The 22,186-nt window shown below is 36.3% G+C and overlaps 2 protein-coding genes across 2 annotated transcripts; both read left to right on the top strand.

Moving 5' to 3' along the window:
• Positions 1-206: 206 nt before the first annotated feature.
• LOC142631779 (glutamine--fructose-6-phosphate aminotransferase [isomerizing] 1) lies at positions 207-8,040 on the top strand. Its single transcript, XM_075806091.1, has 11 exons — positions 207-561; positions 2,020-2,192; positions 3,204-3,312; positions 4,122-4,267; positions 4,578-4,742; positions 5,279-5,639; positions 5,737-5,987; positions 6,064-6,178; positions 6,285-6,540; positions 6,618-6,786; positions 7,580-8,040. Exons 1-11 carry the CDS (start codon positions 312-314, stop codon positions 7,661-7,663), a joined length of 2,079 nt encoding a protein of 692 aa, XP_075662206.1. The 5' UTR covers positions 207-311; the 3' UTR covers positions 7,664-8,040.
• Positions 8,041-17,394: 9,354 nt separating this feature from the next.
• LOC142632571 (uncharacterized) lies at positions 17,395-18,670 on the top strand. The gene is made up of 2 exons (XM_075806949.1): positions 17,395-17,547; positions 18,272-18,670. Exons 1-2 carry the CDS (start codon positions 17,395-17,397, stop codon positions 18,668-18,670), a joined length of 552 nt encoding a protein of 183 aa, XP_075663064.1.
• Positions 18,671-22,186: the final 3,516 nt, after the last annotated feature.

The following is a 22,186-nucleotide window of genomic DNA, read 5'->3' as shown; positions in this document are numbered from 1 at the left end:
ACTGAAAAACTGAAACCCAACCAACTAATCGACAAACAAAATCCCATTTTTCTCTTATAAAAAAAAAAAAAATTTCCGTTTTTCCTTTTATCTTCTACACTTTTATTAGTGAAAAAAAAAATTCCCATATTTATTTCTTGAAAAACCCAAAAAAAGAAAGAAAGAAAGTCAGAAAGTCAAATTTGTCCAACCGGTCCACTCCTCCCTCTCTCTCTTTTTAAATTTCGCAGAAGAAGAAGAAGAAGAAGAAGGAAGCAAAAGAGAGAGAGAGAAGAAGAAGAAGAAGAAGAAGAGAGAGAAGGAGAAGAATAATGTGTGGAATATTTGCGTATTTGAATTACAATGCGAACAAAGAGAGGAGGTATATTCTTCAGGTTCTCTTCAATGGACTCCGCCGTTTGGAATACAGAGGCTACGATTCTGCTGGGATCGCCATCGATTCCAGTTCCTCCGATCCAATTCCATCTTCGTCTTCCTCCAACAGTTCCACCGTCTCTCAGCCCCCTCTCGTTTTTCGCAGAGAGGGCAACATCGAGTCCCTTGTCAAATCCGTCTATCAAGGTCCCTTCTCTCTCTCTGTCTCTTGGGTTTTGATTGATTTTGATGCTCTGTTTAATTTCCGAGAATTCTGTCTGATTTTATTAATGATTTTTTTTTTTTTTTTTACAGTTTCTAATTTCTTTGCCTTTTCAAATGTTTTTTCACCGATCAAACTGTGCATTATATTGCTTTGTAACATTTAATTTTGTCTCTAGATATGATTTATGGAGAATAGTGATGTATTTGTCATCAACAACACACTCAATTGACAATACTTACTGACACACCCATATTGCTACAATAAAAGTGATGGAGAGGAATTGCTGGATTTATTCATTTGTTATAACTCTCTCTCTCTCTCTCTCTCTCTCTCTTTTAAAATGTTAAAAACGTTTAACATCTGATCTAATACAACTTTTTGGGATGTGGGCCATGGAGGGTCAGGGTCTCAATCTTTCTGTTTGTAATGCATTCTCATTTCTTTTTTTTTTTTTTAGTTGTTCCTTGTCTTTTTTTTTGGGGGTTCAATTTACTTTTTAAAAAGTTCTGGAAAAAATTTGTTTTTGTTTGTCTATTTAGCAAACAAGTCAAGGTCAAGTCCAATTTTAGGGTTGACTATTAAATCAGCTGAGTTCAAACATAATAACGTGTTCTTGAACAAATTCGTGAGTATGATACTTTTTATTTTTTATTTTTTATTTTTTATTTTTTTTTATAATGCGAATATGAGGCTTTATTTGAATATACGTATTATCATAAGTGGCTGCTATTCTCGACCAAGGATATGCTATTGCAATTTTTAACTTAACTTCATATTCTGTATGTTTATTTTCTTCAAAAAAAAAAAAAATCCCGTATTTTTATATGTATAAATACATAAATTTATTCATATATAAACTTGATACTAGATTGTGTAATTTTCTAAATAGGTTCCTAAGATAGCAAATTAGCCTTTATAATATATTGATACATAAATAGTCCATTTTGTGGTAAAAAATTATGTATAATTTTTAAAAATACAACTTTGGCAAATCTAGTTTTATAGTTTCATAAATGAATTTCATTCTTTCTAAATAATTTATCAACCAAGAAAACCATACCATCTAATTAACTCAAATAATATAATTTCAACTATAATTTACTTGTTAAATATATAGCATGGATTTGTGAAGGGAGAAAATTTTTTAGTTGTGTTGTTTATTTTATATGGGAAAAGAATAAGTTAGTCAAGAAGCCCGTGAACAAGCTCATGTGTATTCGACAATAAAATGGGCCAATCTAGTTTGTTATATTTTCTTGAACATGATTGAATGTAGAACTAAGGGTAACTCTAAAGGATAGCATAATTGGTCGGGGGCAACGCCCCATGAAGCATATGTCACTAGAATCTCCCCTTCCTGAGGCCCTTGGGGTGAAAACGTACTTTATATATATATATATATATATATATATAACTAATGGTGATTTTGGTATTTTCAGATGTTGCTGATACAGATTTGAATTTGGATGAATCCTTTTCTGTCCATGCTGGCATAGCGCACACCCGGTGGGCAACCCATGGAGAGCCAGCTCCGAGGAACAGCCATCCTCAGAGCTCTGGTGATGGAAATGACTTCTTGGTTGTTCATAATGGGGTTATTACTAACTATGAGGTTTGCTTAAGATTTTTGCAGCAAGATGTTTCCTTTCTTTATTATTTTTAATTCCCTTACAGATCTTTTTTGGTAATAATACTCCTCTAAGATGCATTCTACTTGACTGATGTGTTCTCTCAATTCTATAATTCTCATGGGAGTAGGCAGCATTTTTTGCTGCTGGTCTTGGACTTGGCTTGAGTCTCTACCAAAGAATGACTAAATAATATAAGTAGCATATTATATTACTTTTGCTTTCGCTATTGCTTTGTGAGGTTATGTTTGTAGCCTGTTTGGTGAGGATCAAACTGTTGCAAATGGATATAGAGTTCATTTTACATGTCCTTAATGAGATCAATTTTTTTTCTTTCCCTGATTCATATTTTGATTTATAAAATCTTACTCCAGTTATACTAGATTCCATATGAGAAGCATTTCTCAAGTCCATGTAAGCCATTTCTAGATTTGTTCATGGTTTTTAGGTTCTATAAAAAACTGTTGCTTTTCTTGGGTTTTAGTTATTTGACATTTGGAAATGCTTTTCGTCAATGGTTTGGTAATAATAAGTATTTACTTAATTTGGGATAGCTTGTGTGAGCATGGTGTCAAAATGGTGATGGGGATTGTGTGTGAGTCCGACAGGTGTGCCATCAATGCAGGATATTGAACCCTGGTTGTTGGATGGTGGTGGTGGAGGTCACAGTGGCATTGAGGCAGTCGTATGATTGCTAGAGCAACACATAGTGGTTATTACTGTAGAGTACTTGGTTGTTGTGATGGTAGCTGTGCAGAACACGTTAGCCATGTGATGGAGAGTTGAGACAGTAGTCATTGTGGTTGTGGAGTAGATAATGCACGTGCTTTTGTAATAATAACAACAATGTTCACGTTTTATCAAAAAAAAAACTGTTCATGTTGATTTTTTTTTCTTTAGAATTGTATTTAATAAGAAACAGTGTTTTCAATTTGCATATGTAAACTTATCTATGGGCTTTCGTTGAGTTATTTTCTTATATTTTATATCTTCAGGTCCTAAAGGAAACTCTAGTCCGGCATGGGTTCACATTTGAATCTGAAACAGACACAGAAGTAATTCCAAAGCTTGCCAAATTTGTTTTTGACAAAGCAAATGAAGAAGGTGACCTTAACTTGTGAATAAAGTCTGTTTTAAATAATAGAAAAGTGCTTTTGTGAATTTTAAGAAACTCATTTAGTACAGCTTCTTTGCCGATGAAGTAGTAAAATAGCTCTAGAATATCATTGGAGATTTCTGGGTGGATTATAGCATTATCTTTCTATTTACAACTCTTTCATTCATGTTGATGAAAACATATTATACATCTGCATATATGCATGACTGTAATTAGCAAAAGACATGCTCTTTTGTATGTGGTAGCTATGTACATGCATGTACAGTGCATAGAGCTTGTGCTATAAAGTGGGCCCCTCTTCTAAGCATGTTTGGTGTTTCTCTCACCCTTATGGCTGATGGAGGCTCTTGTCTAATGTGAAATTTTAGTGAAATTGGAGGAGCAAAATGGCAGCCTCACTCTTTATATGAAGCTGACTGAAAACTAATTTCACTTTTCATAGGGAAATGACTATAACCCACTAGTAGTAAACTAGTTATGTAGCAAATGCTTTTGTCTGATAGGAATTCATTTAGTCAAATAAGTATAAAATGCTCGAGTTAAGTAAGCCATTTGGACCTATCTAAGGCCGTATATTATCTTTTTGAATGAAAGCATCATACTTTTTTCTCTTCACTGACATTAGTTAACCCAATAATGATGTTTTGCTTATACTGATGTTTCTCAGGATGTGGTGTTTTTTTTTTTAAATTTTATTGCTGGTGTTTTTCTGATTTTTTTTTTTTCAATTTTGTTTGAATTTTAAAGCATAATTAAAGTGACATTAGCTTAGAGCATTTGATCATTTATGTTGCAGGTGATCAGACTGTCACATTTAGTCAAGTGGTGCTTGAAGTTATGAGGCATCTCGAAGGAGCCTATGCTCTTATTTTTAAAAGCCGGCACTATCCAAATGAATTGATTGCTTGCAAACGTGGCAGTCCATTGCTCCTTGGTGTCAAAGTAAGTTATATGTTGATGTTATACAAGAATAAATGTGAAAAGATTTAAGCTTTTACTAGTATGATTTTATGCCACCAAATCCTTGTTATGAACTCTTTTGTAGCTTTAGCTCAAATGTTTGTTTCTCCCCTCTTAAGAATGAGGTAGAGGATGAAGTCTAGGGTTTAAAACTTATGGGGTGCTTGTGTAACTTAGCAAACACTTTTTTGGTTATGAATCTCCTGCATTTTGTGCATAAATTTAATGTTACCTTCCTTCTGTCTGATTTGATTTATTTTTCTCTGGTTGTCCATCGCGGCTGTTGTCTCAGGATTTAACAGAAAACATGAACAATGCATCAGCATTTCATGATGAAAAATTCCTCTCAAAGAATGATCACCCCAAAGAACTTTTCTTATCCAGTGATGCCAATGCTGTTGTTGAACACACAAAGAAAGTTTTGGTTATTGAGGATGGTGAAGTAGTTCATCTTAAGGTACGGTGCTTCATTTTAATCATTTTATTCTGTATGTTATGTACTTTACGAGTTTTCCCACTTGTCTTTTGGGCTTGGCAAGTGCCTTATTCCTTTATCGTATATATATGTTTTGTGATTTTAGCAGATAAAAAATTTCATATTTATCTATAGTGATTGAAATTTAGGCTCTTTGGAAGATAATTAATACACCCAATGTATCCATCCCAGTGACATCTTTTTTTGATAAATGAAATTAGAAGGTGCTACAGAAGTTATATTTGGCCAATATATTTGGCTTACATGTAGTCTTATGGCCTCTTTTCTATGAATCTTTTACTCAGTGGACCAGAAACCTATATAGGTCTTGAGAGAAAAAGGAAAAAATAAGACCCGCAAGCATTTCTTTGCCTCAATATTGCTATATGTATTGTTGCCATATTAAAGACGTTATGGAGACTAATTCTGTTTCTAATTTTGTTAATATTGATTTCAAAACTTAAGGTGTCATATAAATTTGTAATTGTCAATTGTTCTTGTGATGGTGTTTGCTTCAGGATGGAGGGGTAACAATCCTGAAGTTCGATAGTGACAAGGGAAAACATGGCGGTTCCTTTTCTAGGCCTGCTTCTGTGCAACGTGCATTATCTGTTCTTGAGATGGAGGTTGAGCAAATAAATAAAGGAAAGTATGAGCATTATATGCAGAAAGAAATTCATGAACAACCGGAATCTCTGACAACCACAATGAGGGGGAGGCTAATTCGTGGAGGTTCCCACAAAGCCAAGACAGTTCTTTTGGGTGGGTTGAAAGATCACCTTAAAACAATTAGGCGTAGCAGGCGGATAGTTTTCATTGGTTGTGGAACAAGCTATAATGCTGCTTTAGCTGCAAGACCCATCTTGGAAGAACTTTCTGGTATTACTTTGTGTCTGTCAGTAAGGTTTTGCAGATTATAAACTCCGTTATTTTTTTAAACTTTTTTTTCTTGTTTGTTTTATATGAAAATTTACAGGTGTCCCTGTTACAATGGAAGTTGCTAGTGATCTCTTGGATCGGCAAGGACCAATTTATCGAGAAGACACAGCTGTTTTTGTTAGTCAATCTGGTGAAACTGCAGATACTTTACTTGCATTGGAATATGCTTTAGAAAATGGTGCATTATGTGTTGGCATAACAAACACTGTTGGTAGTGCAATAGCCAGGCATACGCATTGTGGCGTTCATATAAATGCTGGTGCTGAGATTGGTGTGGCAAGTACCAAGGTAATATTGCAATTATAAAAATTTTATTTTGGTTGTTTATGTTGTCAACTTTTAATTTTATCACTATCTTTAATAGGCATACACAAGTCAAATAGTAGTGATGGCCATGTTAGCGCTAGCAATTGGAGGTGATACCATTTCCAATGAAGCCAAAAGAGAAGCTACAATAGACGGTCTGATTGACTTGCCAAGTAAGTACTGAGTTTCTCTCTTTAACATTACTTTGGGATGTAGCGTCTTTTTCAATTAAGTAGGCCAATGATCAAAAAATAAATTCTCTCTTGTTTGTTTTTGCAGACAAAGTCAGAGAGGTGTTGCAGCTTGATCAGGAAATGAAGGATCTTGCAAAACTATTGATTGCTGAGCAGTCACTCCTTGTGTTTGGGAGAGGATACAATTATGCAACTGCCCTGGAGGGTGCTTTGAAAGTAAAGGAAGTGGCTCTTATGCATAGTGAAGGAATACTTGCAGGTGAAATGAAACATGGTCCTTTGGCTCTAGTTGATGAAAATCTCCCTATTGTTGTGATTGCTACTCGTGATGCTTGCTTCAGGTTAGAGTTCTATCATAGGAGCATCTATGTCACCCAAAATTCTTAGTTTCATACTGACATCTTTCTTTTGTTGACAGCAAGCAGCAGTCTGTAATTCAGCAACTTCATGCCCGCAAAGGGCGCCTAATAGTGATGTGTTCAAAAGGAGATGCTGCTGCTGTGTGCCCTGGGGAATCTTGTCGCGCAATTGAGGTTCCACAGGTTGAGGATTGTCTTCAACCTGTTGTTAATATAATCCCCTTACAGGCATGTTTCCTGCAATTTTTCAGCATATTTGCTTTTTATCTTTTCCTGCAATCTGAAATTAGAGTTTGTCGGTTAATTTCTTGTTGTGAGGGTAGTAATGATAAACATTTAGGGCCTGTTTGGATTGAGGGGGAAAAGAGGGGGAGTGGAGGGGAGTAGAGTAGAGTTGGCTAAAATTAGGCTAATACTGGGCCAAATCTACTTTCCTCTACTCTACTCTACTCCCCTTAATCCAAACAGACATATAAGCCGTTAGTTCGATAATCATGTGTAGAGTGTCCTGCCAACTGGGGCCATAGCATAATTGGTTTTACTCATTGTATGCATCTACATTTTTTGTTCGTCATTTATGCTATCTTCTTTGGATGTCAATCTTTTCCCTTGCGTGTCAGTGCTGTGCACATGTTTTTGTATGTATTTAGGTTGTAATAACTCTTAAAAGTTTAAGAATGACAAGATACATGTTACTTAGAATTTCTAGCTCTAAAGAATTTGCTTTTTCGGAATACATGTACAATGCATCTATGACATTTTTTTTCTTCAATCTTCAGAGGTTTGTCTTTGAATGCAATGCCTTCATAGTTCATATACCACTTTATTTCCCAAAAGATAGAGCAATAGAAAAGAAAATATAGAATCGTATTACAACTTTTCCATCCACAATTGTTGACAGTTCTATATTTTTTTGTATATTTCTTTGTTCTTGCCAATTTTACCAGCATTTTTTTTCCTGCTTTGCATCAAGCAAGCTTGATATGTAATTAGTTCTGATTCTCATGCTTTCTGGGTGCAGTTGCTAGCATATCATCTCACTGTCTTGAGGGGGTTCAATGTTGATCAGCCTCGGAACCTTGCAAAGAGTGTGACAACCCAGTAGATTTCTGCTGACCAAAGTGGTGTGTCTTTGACTCTTTACCCACAATGAGATAATTCAGGATCCCAGCTGAAAGCAAACAGCACCTTTAGATTTTTTTTTTTTTTGGGTATATTTTTGGCTATGTAAACGGCAACTCAGATGCATTTTCTGGTATTTATGCTGAGGTTATAATATAGTATTGTAAATTATCAGAAATAGGATCATTACTAACCTCTGTGGTAGCTTTGCTGCCTCCATCCCCAGGTTGGGGGCTCACATATTGTGAGTGTATTGTTGCGTATATCTGAAACGTTAGATACTTTTTTCTGGAAACCAAAAAAATCTAATGTGGTTTTATTTTTTAATTCAGCTACTCATCTAGACAGACTAGACTTCCACTGTGGGAACTTATGCTGGAAGGTATTTGACGTTTCAATAGATGTTATGTGTGATACCTCACAAATAGACAAAGTACAACGTAAGAGAAACAATCTGTTTCTTTAGAGAGAAACAATTGGTTTCCTTAAAAGGAAACTAACATTAAAAAGTGAAGAGTAATGCTATAGTTGCAAATTATTTTACATTATTTTTATAAAATGTTGATGTGGCTAACTTCTTATTTTTAAGTTTTGTCATTTAAATCCTTTAAGTTCCATTCATTTTCAATTAAGTCTTCTGTTAGTATTCTGTTAATTGTTGACAAATGACACTGTTTTGAACTTTTTTTATATATATTTTTCTTAATTTTAGAAAAATGTTAAATAAAAAAATAAAAATAAAATGAATCCCCACCCACCCACCTGATATCAGAGAAACCCAGAATATGAGTTGGGGAAAGAGAGAGAAAGAGAGATCGAGAGGGAAGATCAATGAGATTTACTAACAATATATATGCCTTTCAGTTGCAAAGAGCTCCTGATACATTGCAGTCCAACAAGATCTGCTTATATACTTTGCTGCAGTTGCAGTGGGTAGGGGATTGACAGTATTTGCTTTGCAAACTACAAATTGCTTTGCAATTGCATCTTTAACTGGTTCGATGAAACAAAAGACAAAACCATGCACATAGTCTAGTCTAGGTTATTAGAGGAATTGTCTACCCAAAGTGGCCACAGTTTCTCTCGTCCAGTTGCAAGTTCTTACTTTCCATTCTTACCATTTACCAAGTTTCTTAGCAACTTGCAAAAAGGCATGTTCGCCCAATGGCAATTCATGTACTACAACTGTAACACATGAACAGAGGAAGATGGAATATTACAACACAAAGATCTACTACAATTGTGAATCTTATGGATCTTTCCTCTCGATCTTCCCCCTCTCAATCTCTCTTTCTCCCTCTTGATCTCTCACTCTCTCTCTTTCCTCCTCTTTCATTTTGGGTTTCTCAGATACCGGGTACGTGGGGTGGGGATTAATTTTGTTTTGTTTTGTTTTTTTTTTTTAATTTTTTTATTTCTTTATGTAACTTTTTTCTAAAATTAAGAGAAAAAAAAAAGTTCAAAACGGCGTGGTTTTGGTGAGTTAACGGCAACAATTAATAGAATATTAACGGAAAACTTAATTGGAAATGAATGAAACTTAAAATACTGAAATGACAAAACTTAAACTTAGATGACTGAAATGAAAAATGGTAAAATTTAGAGGGTGAGTTTTACATCTTGGCCTATTAGTTGTCATCTAGGCCCACTATAATATCACTCTTTTATTTACTAATAATTACTCACCATATTAGTAATTTGTAAAATAGTTTATATCTCTAGCATTATTCAAAAGTGAATTCTCAGGGATAAGTTTTATGAGTTTACATTATTATTTCAACATCAAGCTATATTATTAAATGGCTTTATATGATAAGCATGTTCAAATTTATAAAGAAATACATCTTTGTCTACTACAACTATGTATGCAAAACCAACTTATTTATCCTACCTTATCTAAATTTGGGATGCAAAATTTTGCATAATTGTTGATGAAGGTTTGTTCACAAACATGGTCGGGTGCGGGTGCGGGTGCGGGTGCGGGTGCGGGTGCAGGTGCGCAAGGGGGGGGGGGGGAGGCTTGTTTATGTCGCTAACATTGTGGCATAAGCCCTAAAAAGTGTGATATATTCGTTATTATCTCATCGCAGTTTATATATTCAAAATATTTGAAGGCAATAATACAACAATACAGTAATATATACACCTTGAATAAACACCTTGGAGAGATTCCTAGAATAATAAATATAACATATAAAAACACACTTTAACCTAAAAGGCCTAAGTCCAATGAGTATGTACTCAATTATGTTATATTAATTACTTATTCTTCTCATTATTATTCAATGTGAGATTTCACTCACATGTGTAACCCAACAAAGAGGATTACAAGCTTCGATTTCAAAAGAATTGTCCATATGCTTGCTACATTTATTGTTTCACATGTAGCTTGCAATTGGCATGAGAAGTTATCAACATTTGTCACAATTTTTTTTTACTAAATTGACTTCAATTGTCAATGTTATTGGTGCTTTATATAAACATGATGAGCAATTAGAAGAAAAGATGATGAAGTTGAATATATAGTTGGTTTTGATGAACTTGATGGACTTAATCAAAGTGATGAACTTGATGGACTTGATCAAATTTGCACTTTACAACAAGTTATGGATTCTCGTTGGAGTTCTTACTTCGGGTCGGATTAAGAGGCATTGACTTCATTAATAAAGGAGCTATGCTTCAAAATGAGAAGTGGACTTAAGAGGCATTGACTTCATTTGAAGTTGCGTTCATGTTGCATCTCATGAAAGAAATTTTGGAGATTATTGATTTACTGTTTCAAGCTTTGTAGTGCTAATCAAGACCTTTTAAATGATATGTACCTTGTTTCATATGCTAAAGAAACCATCCAAAATTTCAAAGATGATGGATGTGATGATTTACTTACCAGTGTGGTATCATTTTGTGTGGCATGCAATATACACCCCAAATTTGAATGTTCATTATGCTAAGAGACAATGTCAAGCTTGTCATTAGCAAGATGACTATACAATTGAGTATTATTATTGAGAAAGCATTTTTTATGCTGTAATAGATTTTCGATTATAAAAATTAAATCATTGGTTTAATGAGTATGCTATGAAGTTACTATAAATATCACATTTTGTACCCCTTACAATCCTAGCCCCTGTTCTCCAATAACGACATCACTTGGAGGCCCAGAATTGATTTAGGACTCAATATTGTGAAACTTTGACTTTAAGGATGATTTTGGTAAAGAAAATGTGTAGGGAAAACCCTAAGCATGCATACTGGTGCAACTTAAATAATGCTCCCAAGCGCAGAATTGTCGCGAAATAATAACTCGGTAAGTCCAAGGTCGAATCCACAGGGAAAAGGGAATTGATTGGCAAACCACAAGAGAATAAAACTAAATAATAAAGTTTAATTGAAGAGATTTTTGATGGTTTAGTAAATTTAATTTAAATTGAGAGAAAATAACAATATATTAAGGCGCTAAGGTTTAAGGATCCACACACAACACATCTATAAGTAGTCTTAACAATATTTATTTTATAACTCAACTAAAATTCATACGAAGGATGATCTTAGTCGGATGATTTAGCAATAAAAACTCAAGAATTAATTGTCTAAGTTAGTTTTATAAAATTGATTGATTTTAGGCAAAACAAAACTAGTGAATTAGTTCGCAAGGAATATAAAGCATTTAATGTGCCCGGAGTCTACGATAAAACAAAGGATTATACAGAACTAAACACTTTTCTAGATGAGTAAAACAATAAAAAATATAAAAATGTAAGCATTAAAACCTATAAATAATTGTTAAGAACATACCAATAAACGGTTGGGTTTCACCCATTGTCTTAGCAAGGATTCTAGCAAGCCATAACACAAACAAAACGCTAAAAATTGTAAAGAAACTTTAAGAAAATCTAAATTATGTTCTACAACAGCTCTCCCCTGTATTTTACCCTAAAGAGCCTTTAAATAGGTCAAAGAATCCTATTACAAGTTGAATTCCCATTTGAAGAAAATCTCAGGTTTTTATACTTCACTTAACCGACGTTTTCTGCCCATTTAACTTCGTAATTAGGACTTTTGATAAACTACAAAGTTGTAGACCTTTAAGTTAAATTTCTAGCCCAACTTGAATCATCTCGATTGGACATCGGAGCCGAAAGTTATGCTCCAAATACTAACTGGTATGCAGGCTGGAATCTTAATCCGAATTGGACTTGGATTTGGTGCAAATTTCCTTGGATTCCTTGCTCCAATTGGACTCGAATTTAATTGAGTTGGCCTTTTTTGAATTCATCATGGCCCTTGTAAAAGTAAAGTCCATTAACTTTCTTCTTTGCACAAACTCACTTATTCAATTTCATTATCCTGCAAAAGACAAAATCATGCATTAAAATGCAATTAAGCAAAAAATTGATTATTCAGCATTATTCCAAAACCAACTATAAAATGCATGAATTAACTCAAAATAAGTATGATAATACAAATTAAGCTATTATCACATATGCATACACGAGTATGCACATGCATGCCTTTAAGTATCCATACGCATACATGGAGCATGTGCATGCGTGCCTCGAGTATGCGCACGCATGTAGGATTTTAGAATACCTGTAAGGAAAGTTTTTGGACATAAAATTGTGTAGAGTGAATCCCACATCTTCTGGGAGCCGCCCTACACCCCTATATGATCACTATAAAAGGCCCCAAAGGCTCTTTTACCGATATACACCGAATTCACTAGAAAATAGTGAATCAAAGATAGAATTTTTATACTAAAACATCCTTAATTTAAAGTTTATTTGGTTGGGACCTTTGAGTTTTAAGCTTACCAGTTTATTTTGGTTTTGTTTTTGATTAGATTGATTGAGGGAAACGGTCAAATCAAAGCTCTAAATGAGTTTTTAGTGTTGAGGTAAAAGTTCAAACTTTGTCTCTTAATTTTCTTGTTTTTTGTTTATTTTCTTTTGTATTATATTGCTTTAATACTTTGTTTGTTAGTTTAGGTTGTTTAGTTTTCGTATTAGAAGCATGATAGGCTGTTAGATTTCCAGTTTTAATTATCTGTTTTGTGTCTTTTAGGTTTGTGTTTCTAGGCGTGTATGTGTGTGCATGCTTCATGTATGCATACACATGCACATGAGATGCGCATACATACCCCATGCATACGCATGCATGCTTGTGTCTAGAAAATCAAAATTAGGGTTTTTCTAGTTTTATTTTCTTTGATTAGTTTCTTTCACATGTTTTGTTCTTGTTTGGTTTAGTTTTGTATGTTTAGGTCTTTAGGTTAGTGAGATAACGCGTTCTTTTGGTTTATTTGTTAGTCTTTAGGTTAGAGTTTCACATGCTTAAATAATAACATGAACATGCATAGAACATGAACATGCATTGATACATAGGTGCAGTGATGTAGTAAGATAAGTGAGGCGAGTCATGCATACGAATATGAGCATGCATCTTTCTTTGAATAATGGATATGACATGAATGATATCTATGTTTGAAGGCTTTGATGCCTTGCTTGGATGTTGAATATGTTTGATTGAATGCCATTACCATAGGCTACTGCCTTATTGTTGTTGCTGCCTTGATTGATGTTTGCTGCCTTTGGATAATACATGAATTGATTAGGTGAATGCTAGGACTATACCATGTGATGCAATGGGATGAAATGCCATGTTCAAGTGTGTGTGAGTCTAGAATGACATGTTAGAAAGCCCTTTGCTGAGACTATGATTTGGAACACAATGAGTGGAGGCCAACCTACGGGTCAGGTGGGGTTAGGTGCCTAACACCTTCCCATCTCCATACCTAAACTTTGGACACGTGCTCTAGTAAAGATCAATCATTCCACAAGGGCGCTATATATATGGTTTCTAAACCTAATCTAGGTACCAACTCCATTTACACCCTCTGCCTGGTCCACCCTAGGTCAAGGTGTACTTCCTACCAGGATACCCAAAACTCGCTGTGGGCATTTGCGCCCATAGTTACTTGTACTAATATCGACTCTAGATTCTTGAGAGGCACATGAATATTTTAGATTTAATAATATATGTTTGTTCGTAAACAAGTTTTAATCTCATGACTTCACAAATGATAATAACAAAAGCGTTAGAAATGGAACTTCATCAATATGAGCATAATGTAGTTTGGCATTCGAACTTCAAAAAGTTGTCAAGTTTTTTTGAATTACGCCAATAACTCAAAAAGTAATTTATGAACTATAACTCAATGTATTGAGTTATTGTGGCCCAGTATCCTATTTTTATTATTATATATTTTCCCTAATCTCTCTCTGATTCACTATCACCAACCAAATCAACCATCAGCGATTCCATGCAATGGCTATGGATGCTCAGATCATTGGCCCTCTCCACATTGTTTGCTGATTTGCTGTAGAGGTAGCTACACACGCATTTGCACCAAGTGTGTCCTAAAAACCAACAATCCTTCGTTTGCCATCTTTACAGGGTGTTTGAAAAAAATGCCTCCCTCTTTACCTATTGATCTTCTCATCTATCTCAATTGCTCCTACATCCCGTTGACTCCTCCGCTACTTTCCTTGTCTTGAAAAATCACAACATCAAAGACAAAGACAAGCAATATTTGCAATAAAGATAGTGGCAACAATCGGGAGAAAACAAAAAACAAAAAATAAAAAAATTGTTAAAGTAATGTTAACTTGATGGAATATGATTAGAAGTTCATAAGAACAATTGTTGAAATTGGAGGACATGAAGGAAAAAAAATATTAATATATGGACACAGAAAAAAAATAATATTTAAATAAAATAGAGATAAAGTAAAGAGGTGTATAACAAAATTTGAAAATAATTATATTGAAATTTAACACAAATCTATCTTTTAGATTTACTGGTTGAAGAACAATTTCTTCAAAATTGGTTGGCACTGATAAGCAAGTGTTCAATGCAGATGTTGGTCATTTTGGAGTAGGAATTTGTCATGATATATGCTTCTCTAAACTTGCTGCATTCCTGTCAAGGTAAGCAAGATACTAAAATTTTAAACAGTTGTAGAGATTATAAACAAAAGAGACATGCCTAACATGCCTTCAAATAAAATGTCAGGTTTTTAGGAGTTATCTTGCAACTATACAAAGTATTTTCACCCTTTCATTTGGTTATCCCACTTGGAAGACCATTTTTTAGTTATTATAACATGACTTGTGTTTTGTGAAATTTCTTTAGACGTATGTAATATTTAGTCTCGATTCCCACTTTTTCTCATTCTATTGTAGATTTGCATCTCCTCTATAGGAATCAAATATCACATTGGATTCTTGCTTATCACAAGTGTAGACTATGTTGGTAAGGTATTGCTTGCTTTGCTGAGCTAAGTTCATTTTCTGGAGTTCATGTAAATTTCTTTTTTATTTAAAATTTCATTAGTCACAATTCTGCATTGTGTGCTATCCGAATGTTTGAGTTAAATAGTCAATATTAGCTTGGTTCGAGAAACCCAAGACCTAATTAGGGGTGGCCAAGAGCTTCCTTAGTCTCTGTATGCACAAAATAATACAGAATTGTGTATTATTCCTATTTTCTCTGTATTATTTCTATTTTTCTACGGATAACCATTTTTCATTCTTTAGGTCTTGGGTTTCTCAAACCAAACATTCCCAAAATAATTTAAAAAGAATAGTAATAAAATTCAAAAAATTGAAAAAATGTCATTCTGGCTTCATTTCTAGCCAAACTGGGCCGGGACAAGCCGAAAAAGAGATTTTTTTTTTTTTTTCAGGTGCTGTTTATGCCCGACCCTAGCTAGAGAATTCCCAAAAAAATAAAAAATAAAAAATAAATAGTAAAAAAATCCAAAAAATTAAAAAGCATTATTCTGACTTCATTTATAGCCAAATCGAGCCGGGATAAGCCCAAAAAGAGAAACATCATTTTTCGTTCCAAGTACCGTTTCAACCCAATCTGAGCTGGAGCATTCCCAAAAAAATTAAAAAAAAAATAGTAGAAAAATTTGAAAAATTAAAAACATCATTCTAGCTTCATTTCTAGCCAAACCAGGGCAAGGCAGGATAAAAAAGAGAAATAAAAATTTTTGTTCCGAGTACCGTTTTTGCCCGACCAGAGCTGGAGCATTCCCAAAAAAATTGAAAAAATAAAAAATATTGTAGGGTCAATGGGCCCAGGAGAATGTATTGAGCCAGAAGCCCAATCCGAGGAAACTAAATGGTCCGAGGATGTGGGAATATCGACTCAAGTAGTAGTGTTGATGGATAAAGAGGCGGAGGCTAATCAAGGTCATCCCGGAAGGTGGTCCGAGGACAAACTCCTCCTCGGCCAAATAAAGCCAAGGTAAGAAAGGGTTGCCTAACGTCCCAAAAGCGATGTTCTAGGAGATCCTGTAAGTAAGGATATGCATGGTGGGTGTATAGGATAGGAAGAAGGGCTATGAAATATCCAAGATAAAGCTGCTACCACCGCATTAAATGCTTTGCAGCTAAACCTCTAGCCGCATTAATGGAGAAGGGATGCCTGAGCATCAGGTTTCAGCCTTACAGCTACTTCCAAAGACTTCAAGGATGGGTTGATGAGACAAGTATCCAAACCAGTAATCTGATCCATACATGGAGGATGGAGAAAGGAAGAAAGATGATATAAAAGGAAGAGAAAACTTGCAGGAGTGGGGATGGGAGAGAGGAGAAAGAAAACACTGTAAACATTAAGATCAATATTTGTAACCTGTCTTGAAGGAAGAGAAATATAGGATCCAACCTCCTCGGCTCGAGTCTGAGGAAAATTTTTGTTATATAAACTGTCCATCTGTATGATGTTGTAATCGAGACCATCATCTTTATTAGTAAATCACTAGAACCTAGATTTCAAGCCCGCTCTCTACAAATTCATTGTATTGGGCTTTTTGGGCCTATCCCAATCATATCTTTTGGGTTTGAGCACAAATTGTGTCCTTATAATTGACGCAGTCTGTGGGAAATCTTGTGTTTTAAGAAGTTTAACATTATGGTAGGCTCAGGTCCACACCATGCAAAGTCTATGGGGTTTCAACGTCAAGATCATTTCCTACATCTTGAAAGGGAAAGAGATCGGAAGGGCAGTGTGCATACAACCCACACTAGTAGGAGTCATTCACGAGGTGGAAGCAGAGTTTCTCACGAGGAAAATGCTAGGGTCATGTAGCTTGAGATTGACCGTCTGAGGAGGAAGTTGCACCACGAACGGTGAAGGCGAACTCCCTCCATGTCTGACCCTTCTTCTGAAGACACCAGAGATAGCAGTTACAGGCCCAGGTCAAGAACTCCCATTAGTGGGTCTTTTTCCTATGAGGAGGACAATCCTCATGGTCGTAGAAGTAGGAATTCATCTTGTAGAGGTTTGGGAAATGATGCTATGAGTAAAGCATTGAACCAAATTTCCCAATCGCCCTTCATACGGAGAGTGGAAGGAAGGAAGCTTCCTCGGCGGTTCGCCCAGCCTACATTCACCATATATAATGGCCGAATGGACCCTGTGGAGCATGTGAGCTATTTCAATCAGAGGATGGCAGTGCACTCCAAGAATGAGACTTTAATGTGCAAGGTCTTCCCATCCAGCCTAGGACCTGTGGTGATGAGGTGGTTTAATGGCTTGAGGGCAGGTTCTATTGATTCCTTTAAGGAACTAACCCGGGCGTTTGGGTCTCACTTCATATCATGTAGTAGAGTTCCTCGGCCCCTAGATTCGTTACTATCTATGGTCATGCGAGAAGGGGAAACCCTAAAAATATACTTTGACAGATACTGGGAGATGTTCAATGAGATCGACGAAGATTTTGATGATGTAGCGATAAGGACTTTTAAAGTTGGCCTACTTGCTGAGCATGACTTAAGGAAATCTTTGACCAAGAAGCCTGTAAGTGTACGCCGGCTCATAGACCGTATTGACGAGTATAAATAGGTTGAGAAAGATTAGCAGCAAGGTAAGGGAAATGCGAAGGTTATCCCTCAGGAGAGGAGGGATTTCAGGTCAGACAGGTACAATAGCAACAAACCTCGAAGAGATTTTGTCGGGCAATCCAGTCCTACTGTTCCTCAGGTGGTTAACACTGTATTTTAGGAACCGGTACATCAGCTTTTGGAGAAATCCAAAACGAGCCATATTTCAAATGGCCCAACAAGATGGTAGGGGACCCCATGAGGCGTAATCAAAATCTTCATTGCCAGTATCATCAAGAGAGGGGCCATACTACTGAGGAATGTAGGACCCTGTGGAATCATTTGGAGTAGTTGGTCAGGGAGGGTAAGTTAAAACAGTTTTTGTATTGGCCCAATGGGTAGGGAGACCATTTGGGCTTAGTAATTCAGGGAAACACTTCTTCAAGGCTTCCCTTGGGAATGATCAACGTCATCTTTGCTGCACCTGGGAGGACTAGTTCTCGTCCTTCCAGGGTGATGTTTGTAGTGTGAACTCTCACCGAGGACTCTGATTCTGAGCCAAAGAGGGCTAAGGGGAACATCCAACCAGCATTGAGTTTCTCAGAAGAAGATAAGATAGGAACTACACAGCCACACGATGATGCATTGGTAGTTACGCTAAAGATAGGGGGTATGATGTGAAAAGGGTGATGGTAGATCAGGGCAGTGGTGCAGAGATTATGTACCCTGACTTATACAATGGGCTAAACTTAAAACTTGAAGACTTGACGACTTATGATTCACCATTGATAAGCTTTGATGGGAAGGCTATCGTACCAAAGGGCCAAATTAGATTACTTGTGCAATTAGGCTCAGAAGTAGTAGAAGTGGATTTCATTGTGGTGGACGCTTACTCTCCCTACACAGCTATTATAGCAAGACCTTGGCTTCATGCCTTAGGTGTTGTTTCCTCAACTCTACATTTGAAGGTGAAATTTCTATCAGGAGACCAGATCGAGGAACTGCTTGGGAGTCAGTCCGTCGCCAAACAATGTATGGCGGTAGCAATTCTGCATCAGCCTGAGGTTGAATCCTCGCCCTCTGCTGAGGGGGGCTCATAACAATCAATGACACCGGTCATGCCCATGGAGGCAGTGATAGAAGAACCCGCATGTGAGGGTTTAGAGGAAGTTATCATAGGTGATGACCCTGAAAAATTCTTTCAGGTGGGAGCTCAATTGCCTCCTCAGGAAAAGGAGCTGATTATGTTCCTGAAGAAGAACATTGATGTATTCGCGTGGAATGCTTATGAAACCCCTGGGGTGGATTCAAGTTTCTTATGTCATCATCTGAATGTCAATCCGGCTGCGATACCAAGGAATTAACCACCTCAGCGTTCATCCAAGGAGCATTCTGAAACTGTCAAAGAAAAGGTAATCAAGTTCAAAAAGGCCGGCGCTATCAAGGAAGTTTTTTTTATCCTGAATGGTTGGCTCATACAGTGGTGATAAAAAAAAAGAATGAGAAGTGGAGGGTATGTGTAGACTTTACGGATTTGAATAGGGCTTGTCCCAAAGATCCTTTCCCAATGCCTCGTATAGATCAGTTGGTGGATGCCATTGTTGGGCATCCTCGGATGAGTTTTTTGGACGTTTTCCAAGGTTATCACCAAATACCTTTGGCTTCGGAGGATCAGGAGAAAACAACATTTGTCACTCCAACAGGGAATTATCATTACAAGGTAATGCCCTTTGGTTTGAAGAATGCAGGGGCTACCTATCAAAGGATGATGACCAGGATGTTCGAGCCATAATTGGGAAAAAATATTGAGGTTTATGTGGATGACATGGTAGTAAAGAGTAAAGTAGCGTCCGCACATGTGGAGGATCTAAATGACACCTTTCAGATACTAAGAAAAAATAAGCTATGCCTTAATGCTTCTAAATGTTCCTTTGGAGTGGGATCAGGTAAATTTCTAAGTTATATGGTCACTCATCGTAGAATTGAGGTTAACCCAGCACAGGTTAAAGCAATTAACAGCTTACAGCCACCTTGGAATCCTAAGGAGGTCCAGAAATTGACAGGGATGACTGCTACCCTAAACCAGTTTATTTCTCGGTCTGCAGATAGATGTAGGCATTTCTTCTAGTTGTTGAAAAAGTGGAAGAGATTTCAGTGGACCGAAGAGTGCAATTCAGCTTTTCAGCAGCTTAAGGAATATCTTTCTTGACCACCTATTATGTCTCGGACCGAGGGGGATGAAGTTCTATTTGCCTACATTGCTGTGGCTAACCATGTCGTTAGTTTGGTTTTGATACGGGTTGATAATGGTGTACAGAGGCCAGTTTATTATGTGAGCAAGTCCCTACATGAGGCTGAGGTGCATTATTTACCGTTGGAGAAAGCTATCCTAGCAGTGGTGCATGCTACACGTAAGCTTCCCTATTACTTCCAATCTCATACAGTTGTTGTTTTAACTCAACTTCCTCTAAGGTCTATACAATTCGATAGTAAGGTCTTCAGAAGATATTGTTGTGATCTAGGCATTACGAATAGATATTCCACCCCAACTTATCCATAGGGGAATGGATAGGCCGAGGTTGTAAACAAGGTTATAGTTAATGGGCTCAAGAAAAGACTGGATGATGCGAAGGGAAGGTGGGTGGAAGAATTGTCGCATGTTTTATGGACGTATCGAACTACACCTCGAAGGTCTACTAGAGAAACACCATTCTCTATGGCTTATGGAGCTGAGGCTGTAATCCCTCTAGAGACTGGGTTTCCAACATTAAGGACGAGATCTTTCACTCCAAGCAATAATAATGGCTTACTAGAAAAAAGTTTAGACTTAGTGGAGGAACGACGAGAAAGCGCCATGGCAGCTAGCTTATTATCAGCATAAGCTCAAACAAGGGTACGATTCCAATGTAAAGTTAAGGTCACTCGCAGCTGGAGATTTGGTGTTGAGAAAGGTTTTGGGCACTGCTAAAAACCCAGCATGGGGAAAATTAGGACCCAACTGGGAAGGACCATATCACATCACCTCGGTAGTTGGAATAGGGGCATATTATCTTGAGGATCTAGATGAAAAAGTTGTACCACATCCCTGGAATGTAAATAACCTACGAAGGTATTATTATTAATGAAAGACACTTCTGCCATGTTATTTCTGTTGACATTATGTGTTATGTTGATTACCTTTTTTCTAAGTATCAAACTGAAACTTGGTCATACCTGACTCCTCAGACCCCATACCTTGTATAAATTGATATTTTATTAAGTGTTGAACAGAGCCTTAGTTATGTCTGGTTCTCGAACCATCTATTTTGGGTAAATTAACACTTCAGTTCATTTTTCTAAGTATCAAACTGAAACTTGGTCATGCTTGGCTCCTCGAACCACATACCTTGTATAAATTGATATTTTATTAAGTGTTGAACAAAACCTTAGTTATGTCTGGTCCTCGGACCATCTACTTTGGGTAAATTAACACTTTAGTTCATTTTTCTAAGTATTAAACTGAAACTTGGTCATGACTGGCTCCTCGGGCCACATACTTTGTATAAATTGATATTTTATTGAGTGTTGAACAGAACCTTAGTTATGTCTGGTCCTCGGACCATCTACTTTGGGTAAATTAACACTTCAGTTCATTTTTCTAAGTATTAAACTGAAACTTGGTCATGCCTGGCTCCTCGGGCCACATATCTTGTATAAATTGATATTTTACTAAGTGTTGAACAGAACCTTAGTTATGTCTGGTCCTTGGACCATCTACTTTAGGTAAATTAACATTTCAGTTCATTTTTTTAAGTATCAAACTGAAACTTGGTCATGCCTGGCTCCTCGGACCATATACCTTGTATAAATTGATATTTTATTAAGTGTTGAACATAACGTTAGTTATGTTTGGTCCTCGGACCATCTATTTTAGGTAAATTAACACTTCAGTTTATTTTTCTAAATATCAAACTGAAACTTGGTCATGCTTGGCTCCTCGGACCACATACCTTGTATAAATTGATATTATATTAAGTGTTAAATAGAACCTTAGTTATGTCTGGTCCTCGGACCATCTACTTTGGGTAAATTAACACTTCAGTTCATTTTTTTAAGTATCAAACTGAAACTTGGTCATGCCTGGCTCCTCGGACCACATACCTTGTATAAATTGATATTTTATTAAATGTTAAACAGAACCTTAGTTATGTTTGATCCTCGGACCATCTACTTTGGGTAAATTAACACTGTAGGTTATTTTCCTAAGTGTCAAACAGAACCCTTTGGTTCATTAGAACATTCATTTTTGAGTCAACTAGTACCTAAGGTTGATTTCAGCAATGTTTAGCCATTTTGATTGCATATCTTGGGGACTCCCAAAACAATGATGAACAGATGGGAGTTCATGAGCATCACTTAAAGCATTTGTAAGTATATCAAACATATTTATTGCTTGTTCTATGTTCTAATTATTTCCTTAAGATCATTAAGTTATATTGGAAATGATGTGAATGATTGTTCCGTTGTGATATATAGACTTTGCAATTATAAAGGTGTTTTGCTAGATTGGGTGGACTAACTAAATTTTGATTCATTAGAAAAGAATTATCACTTATGCAGATGACAAAGCTAGTTAT

This window comes from Castanea sativa, chromosome 4 (assembly GCF_040712315.1).
Source record: "Castanea sativa cultivar Marrone di Chiusa Pesio chromosome 4, ASM4071231v1".
Lineage (NCBI taxonomy): Eukaryota > Viridiplantae > Streptophyta > Magnoliopsida > Fagales > Fagaceae > Castanea > Castanea sativa.
Note: the sequence above shows the minus strand (reverse complement) of the source record. Positions and strands in the feature narration are given on the sequence as shown.

Coding starts and splice junctions, on each gene's coding strand:
- LOC142631779 (XM_075806091.1), top strand. CDS start 312: ATGTGTGGAATATTTGCGTATTTGAATTACAATGCGAACAAAGAGAGG. Junction 562..2,019: donor TGTCAAATCCGTCTATCAAG/GTCCCTTCTCTC, acceptor TGGTATTTTCAG/ATGTTGCTGATACAGATTTG. Junction 5,988..6,063: donor TTGGTGTGGCAAGTACCAAG/GTAATATTGCAA, acceptor TATCTTTAATAG/GCATACACAAGTCAAATAGT.
- LOC142632571 (XM_075806949.1), top strand. CDS start 17,395: ATGCGAGAAGGGGAAACCCTAAAAATATACTTTGACAGATACTGGGAG. Junction 17,548..18,271: donor AATCTTTGACCAAGAAGCCT/GTAAGTGTACGC, acceptor ATGGTAGATCAG/GGCAGTGGTGCAGAGATTAT.